The sequence below is a fragment of the Hipposideros armiger genome, unplaced genomic scaffold (assembly GCF_001890085.2).
Source record: "Hipposideros armiger isolate ML-2016 unplaced genomic scaffold, ASM189008v1 scaffold_284, whole genome shotgun sequence".
Lineage (NCBI taxonomy): Eukaryota > Metazoa > Chordata > Mammalia > Chiroptera > Hipposideridae > Hipposideros > Hipposideros armiger.
Genome location: NW_017731634.1, coordinates 2,058,004 through 2,064,857, shown reverse-complemented (window position 1 = coordinate 2,064,857; position 6,854 = coordinate 2,058,004). Strand labels below are relative to the sequence as shown.

At 63.4% G+C, this 6,854-nt stretch overlaps 1 protein-coding gene across 7 annotated transcripts in view; it reads left to right on the top strand.

The window, feature by feature from the left end:
* The first annotated feature begins 40 nt into the window (after nucleotides 1-40).
* Nucleotides 41-6,854, top strand: part of AGRN (agrin) — a 33,771-nt gene continuing 26,957 nt past the window's right edge. For all 7 annotated transcript variants that reach the window (XM_019658503.1, XM_019658502.1, XM_019658497.1 and 4 more), the window contains exons 1-2: nucleotides 41-326; nucleotides 2,405-2,666. In XM_019658503.1, coding sequence (XP_019514048.1) covers nucleotides 129-326; nucleotides 2,405-2,666 — 460 coding nt within the window. In that variant the 5' untranslated portion in view covers nucleotides 41-128. The remainder of the gene's footprint in view (nucleotides 327-2,404; nucleotides 2,667-6,854) is intronic.

The window sequence follows — 6,854 nt, the reverse complement described above, 5'->3', positions numbered from 1 at the left end:
CCGCCCCCACGCCGCCCGCGCTCCCACCGCCTACCGGGAGCTGCGTCCCGTCGTGTCCAGTCCAGTCCCCGGCACAGCCCGGCCCGCGCGCTTGCTCTGGCCGCTTTCCGCCGTCTTCGGCCCGCGCCATGGTCAGCCTGCGGCGGTCCGGCCCAGCCCCGCTGCTGCTGCTCCTTGTGGTGGCGGCGCGTTCCCTGCCTGGCGCCGACGGGACGTGCCCGGAACGCGCGCTGGAGCGGCGGGAGGAGGAGGCGAATGTGGTGCTCACCGGCACCGTGGAGGAGATCCTCAACGTGGACCCTGTGCAGCACACGTACTCGTGCAAGGTGGGCCCCGCCGGGACCCCCGGGACCCTGAGTCCCCCCCCTACCCTCCTGGAAGCCTGGGCTGGGGGCCTCTTCCCCGGCGATCCGGGCCCCCTAGCCTGGAGGCCCTCCCCTCGCGATGCCGGCCGCACGGCAGAGACCCCCGCCCCAGGCCGTGGGAACGAGCCCCAGACGCTTTGCAGCTCCCGCTCCCGCTCCCTTGGCGACCGCCGAATCCCCGGGTGGGGTACCGGGTCCCGGAAAACTCGCGCGCGCCGGAGGGAAAGTTCCTGCGTTCCGCTGCGGTCCCACCTGGCTCTGCCCCAGGCCCCGGGACACGATCACGTCTGCTTCTCCACCCCAAACCCACTCCCTTGGAAACAACTGCGCCGCCCCCCAGGGAGAGTGTGTGGCTACCGCACTGCCTCTCCACCAGCCAAAGAAAAGGAATAGGGACGAAAGGAGGTGACGCTTTCTGCTTGGGGTGGAGGGTTTCGCCTGTGGTCAGTGCTGTTGCCCCCTCCCCAGAGGCCTCCACCAGGGCGAAAGGGGGTGGTCAGGAGAGGGGATGGTGCACATCTAATCTTCCAACCCCAGGGATCCTGGTTGGGGGTGCTGCAGTGACGGGGCAGGAGCAGAGAAGTGGGCGGGGCCGTTGCTGAACCTCAAGTGTAGGGGGGGCAGGGGCAGGTGCCCCATCCCACTCCTGGGACTACTGCATCTCCCCTGGCCACAGGGGTAGGGGGTTTGCCTTGTCTCTCCTTCAGTGGGATCCCGGAGGCCCCTGGGGTAGGTGTGGAGGGTTTTTAACCATAGTCCATTTCTAAGGAGGGCTTATGGGAACCAGGGCCCGTTCCTTCTCTGGCCCCTAAAACCACCTCCCTGACCAGAAGTCGGATCATTCCTCCCCCTTGGAGCTGGGGACCTGTGGCAGCTTCTTCCAGATTGGCCTGTGGGGTTACAGCTGGGATCCCCCGCTGGGCCCCCTCCCCTCCACTGCTGGGCACTTCGCCAAGTCCCTGCAGGATTTTCCCGACTTCCTCCCCGCTGCTCCTGGGTGTGGCTGGGGGTGGGGGGGAGGCGACCAGAGCCACCCTATCCTCCTCTGTTGGTTATCCGCCGTTTGGAACCTACTGTGTGTCTGGAGGTGGGGGGAGAGGGTTGGACAATGCTCCCACCTGGGCCTCTGGAGGGTGGGTCCCTGCAGATGCTAAGGACCCAAGGCTCCCAGCAGGGAGTAGGCAGGTGGACCGGCCACCATTGTCTTATCCCCCATTCCAGAGGTCCTGAAGAAAGGGGCTTCTTCTCGAGTGCGTGGGTGCATGTCCCCTGGGCTCATATGGACCTGTTCCTTTGAGGGCAGCCGGTTCAGCCTGCAGCTCCTGCGACCCTCCTGGGCACCCCTGGGTAGGCTGTGGGCATCCCAGGGCATGATTTGTCAGAGCAGGTGCCCTCAGGGCCCCAAGAACGAGATGTGGAGGGTGGGGCTGCCCTGTGCTGCCTGAACTTGATTTTGTGGCTTACAGGCTGCCTTGACTGCACTCACAGTAGGAACCTGGAAGGAGGAGGGGTCTTTCACCTCCTAGGGGGAGGGTCTTAGCTCACCCACAGGCTGGCCCAGAGCCCTGAGCTCAGAGCCTGCTGCCCTGAAACTCCACCGTCCATGTTAGCTGCTGCTGGCTCTGCCCAGGGGTGGGTGGGATTAGTGGGGCATGGGAGGCAGGTACCCCAGGCCAGGTGGGTCCCCTTCCCAGATCCAGCCTGAACTGACATGGACATCGTTAGACTTGGGGGGCTGGGGTCAGTTAGACCTGAGGGGTGGGGCAGCTGTTTCCTGGGGGAGGAGTGTGTTCACAGGCCTGGTGTTCTCATGACATCTACTTGTGCTTCCTTGCACCCTTGGTTGGGGGGACTGACCCAAGATCTCCTTACATCTCAGCCCAGGGTTGGGGACTGCCTGGACGTTGGGCCTGAGCAACTGAGGTGCGCAGAGTGGGAAAGGCCCCGGCGCCCAGCCTGGTGTTGCCTCTGGCCCCCACGGCCCCCTCTGTCTCCCTAGTGGGAAGAGGACCACTGATACCTGCCCCCCTCCACTCCAGGTTCGGGTCTGGCGGTACTTAAAGGGCAAAGATGTGGTGACTCAGCAGAGCCTGCTGGATGGCGGCAACAAGGTGGTGATTGGTGGCTTCGGAGATCCCCTCATCTGTGACAACCAGGTGTCCACCGGAGACACAAGGATCTTCTTTGTGAACCCTGCGCCCCCATACCTGTGGCCAGCCCACAAGAACGAGCTGATGCTCAACTCCAGCCTCCTGCGCATTACCCTGCGGAACCTGGAGGAGGTGGAGCACTGTGTGGAAGGTGCGTAGGGGACAGAGGGTAAGGGGGGGACGAAGACGACGGACGGACCAACGGACAGACGAGGGTGATGGGGGCAGAGGGTGACGGGGGGGGCAGAGACTGATGGGGGGACAGAGGTTGATGAGGGGGAGACAGGGTGATGGGGGTGTGCAGAGGGTGACGGGGGTGGGGGGGGCGCAGAGGGTGATGGGGGAGGGGAGGAGAGTGTGTTGTAGGCTGCAGCACATGCTGTCTTGTGGTCTGACCTTCCCAGCTCCCTGGCTTCCCAGCTGTGTCTCTGGCCACCTCAAGGTCAGCTGCAATCTCTGACATTAGCAGTGCTTCCCCTGACCCCCCACAATGCTACTATCGTTTGTTTTGGAAACAAGCAAATCCCAACCCTGCAAAGGGACAGGCTTCTGCCTCTTCCCCTTCCCCACCCCCTCCCTGGCTCTGTATCTCCTGGAGGGTCCCCAGGTGAACGAACACCAGCTGTTTATGCTCCTGCAAAAGCCCAAACATCTGTCTAGACGGTGCCCAGATGTTGAGCAAACCCCTGGGAGTGGGGTGTAGGGATTGGGGGGGCTGCCCCCTTGTGTGTTCCAAGCCCTGTCATTTCTGGGAAGGGGCATTTCTGTGGGGTAGGGGCTTCTATGGGTTTAAGGAGGTGTGGAACTCCCTAATTGAGGTGAAGAACTTTTTCTTGTCTGCTGTCCACACAAGGCTATTCTGAACAGCATAAGCGTGCCCCTCCCCCACCCAGCCTCTGGGAGGTGGACCAGGATCACATGACCCGGGTTCCCCCCACCCCCTCACCCCAGGATATTCCCAGTTGGGGGCTGAGATCCTTGGCTGGGGAATGTGGCAGGGAGAATGTAGGGACTGCCTGTGGCCCTCACATCCTGTCTGTCCTCTCATGGCTGTCTGGTGTATGAAGGGGTGGGAAAATGCTTCCTCCCCAGGGCAGTGGGAGGGCTCTGTGACTTCCTGTCCCCGGGGAAGGCGAAGGCAACCCTGTCTCTCTTGTTGGCTGGTAGGGAAGTCCCACCTTTTATCTAACTTATTGCTGTGAAGCTGGCTTGGCTTTTGTGGGGTCCTGGATGATGGTGGACTCATCCGGCCTGGGAGGACAGTGCAGGGGGAGGGGTGGGACCCGAATGGGGTGGGGAGCTCTGCAGCACCTTGCCCAGACTGTGCTCAGCTGCTTCTGGGGCTGCCGCAGGGCCCCAGGCCAAAGCATCGCAGAGAAGCCGGCAGGGTCGAGTGTCCCTGGTCTCTTCCCAGCACTGGCTCAGCTGCAGGGTCCCAGCCTGGCCCTGCCACCAGGCACGGACTTGAGACCCTGGCCCTGCTCTGGAAGTTTGTGGTCCAGTGAAAAGATGGGAGGATAGCATGGAGATGAGGCGGGCTGTGGGATGGTGAGATACAGTTTTGGGGATGAGGTGGGGCTAAGGAGAGGCTGAAGAAAAGGGGTCAGGATAGAAAGTCCCCCGTGCCTCAACAGGGGATTAAGGGGGCGAACCATTAACTCCACTGCTGGATGGGTCAAACCTGAGGGTCCATGACTCAGGAACTGAGGCCTTCTGTGGTGTCAGAAGAAGGCACGTGGCAGGAGGGCCACCCTGGGCAAAACAAGGTCCTCCATCTTGCCATCCAGGTGCGGGCTCTGGATGTGCTGGGCTGGGCAGAGGAATTGCTGGACAGGAGGGCCCACAGGGAGAGTCCCCCAGCCAGGACTGGGTCAGCTCTGGGCAGCCAGCACTCAGAACAGTCTAGGGCCTGAGCTTCTGCCAGGGGTGGGGTGTTGGGACCCACAGGCCAGTGTACAGCAATGGGGTGGGCCACCAGGAAGGAAGGTCTCAGGGAAAGGGGTTCATGGTGATGAAAGGACAGGAAGTGGCCCTGACTGGCCTGGGGCCTTGCAGGTGGAGTGGGAGTCTGGGGAGGGGAGGGGATGGGGGCCAGAATGAGGAGCTTGGGCCCCAGTGGAAGGCGCTGAGGCGTTGAGCCGAGTGACATGGTACTCTGCTTCAGCAGCAGACCAGGGTGGCCGATGGGGGTGGGCTGGGCACATGGGCAGGTTTGATGCATCACAGGGGCCTGGGGTGAGATGGGATATCCGCCTGAGTGCCCCAAAGCCTGAGGAACAAGGTCCTCTGGAGCTAGGGCCAGGCTTGGGGAAGGAAATCCTGTGCGCACATCCCCCAAGCTGGCTGGGGTGGGAGGAGGGGCTGCCTCCTGCCCTGTGGGAGATGGGACCTCAGACCTCACCCCATGCTCTCCAGGAGCCCAGGCCTCACCCTAGTGAGGGGGACAGGGCTGGAGATAAGCTGACCCCTTCCTGCCTGACTCTGACCCCATTCTGCTCCCAGAGGCCCCACCTTGTCCCTAGCACATCCTCCCAGGCCTCCCACCTGGGCTGCTGGCCGGGGGGCCCACCCCCTCATCCCTGCCTGCTCACTGCAGGGGCACCTGCTGCTGGGCGGCACACATGGTCCCAGCTTTGCTAGGACTTGCCTTCCTCAGTTTCTCCCCCAGGGCCTGCAGGGTCTTCCTGGTTCTGCAGGTCTGGCCCCTTCCCCAGCCTCCAGCCCCCAGGAAGGCTCCTCCCAACCCTGGCTGGGGAGCCACATTCCTGGCATAACTGAGACAGGTATGTGTTCCTCCCTCTGCACCACCTTTGGGTGAGGGAAGTCCAGCTGCTGTGGGACAGCCTCTTCCGGAAGGAGACCCCCGCCCCCTGCTTTGTCAGAGAAGTGGCCTGGCCTCTTCCAGTGCCAGCCGCCCACACGTCCTGAGCCTGCTCAGGCTGGCAGCTGAGCGGGCATCTCCTCCAGTCCTCCCTCGGCCACCTTGCCCTGGTCTGGGTACTGCCTACATACTCCCAACACCTCCCTGTGTCCACCTCCTGAAGACTAGTCCTGGGGCCTCCCCTGAAGCCCCCAGGAGGACACAAGCCTGGCTGAAGGCCAGCAGGGCAGCCTGGGGCCCTTTCCTCCCAAGAAGGAGACAGGAGCAGAGAAAGGAAGTGTTGTGTGCCGGGCCTGGCACAGGGACAGGGTCAGAGTGAGTCTGGCGCTGGCCCAGTCCGGCCCTGCCCAGCCTGAAGCCGGGGTCCTGGCGGCCACACTCCCTGGTCCAGTCTGGGTGGCCCGATTCTGGAGATACCTTCCCTCTGGCATGCCAGGCCGGCTGCGTAAGGCCTTCGCCAGGGCACTGCTGTGGCTCAGGCTAGAGTGGCCACAGAGCTGGGTGTGGGTGGCAGACCTCCCCCCTGGATCTCCACAGTGCGGGGGCGTTTCTGGGCTACCTCCCTCTGCTGTCTGGCACTTAGCTTGTGCGCCCCCACAATTCCTCAGAGTCTGCCCTACTCCCTCCACATTGCTTCCTGTTCCGGCTTCCCTCTCCTGCCTGGTCGGGTCTGGATTGCAGGTTCCCACCCCGCCCCCTCCAGGCCCCACCCAGCGGCCTCCCTGGTCCCGCCCCAGGCAGGCCTGGGCTCGAGGCTGTGCACCGCCCCCTGCTTCCGTTCCGGGGCGGTGTCTGCCCAGGTGGGGCGTGATTTCCCCCGCCCCCTCCCCCCGGCCGCAGTGCTGAGTGCTCCCACCTGGGTGTCACTAAGAGTCAGCGATTGGCGGCTCTAGTGCGCAGGAGTGGACTTGTGCGGCTCTGAGGCCACCTGGGTTCCCAGCCGGTCGCTGGCGCGTTCACTGGGATAGCAGAGGGGGTGGGCTTTGCTGGCTGAAACCAAAGGGCTTGCCGTCTGATCTTGCTTCCCTTTGGGCTGAGCTAGTGGAAAGAACTCTCGGCTTTTTCCAGACCCCACCCCAGCCCTCACTCCCCACCCGGAGAGGAGCCTGGCCTCCATTCTCCCTGTAAATTGGAAATGGGGAAAACAATTGTTTTGAAACTGCCTCTCTCCCTTTCTGTCTACACTGCCCTCCCCACCCACCCCCACCCCCAGTGGTGCTGGACAGAGCATTCTGGTGGGGCCTGCCTGCGCCCTCGCAGCATTTCCAGGTGCTGGGACCCGCACTGCACAGTGGAGATGTGAGATGGCCTGGTCAGGGCTAGCTGGCCTGGGTCTGGGGGCTGCATCCCCGTGTCCCTGCCAACCTTCCCGGAAGCGCAGTGAGTCCAGATTTCAGGGCCATGGGTGTAGCCAGAGGTCATTCCCACCATCCCCCTGCTTCAGTCAGGCCAGCAGAG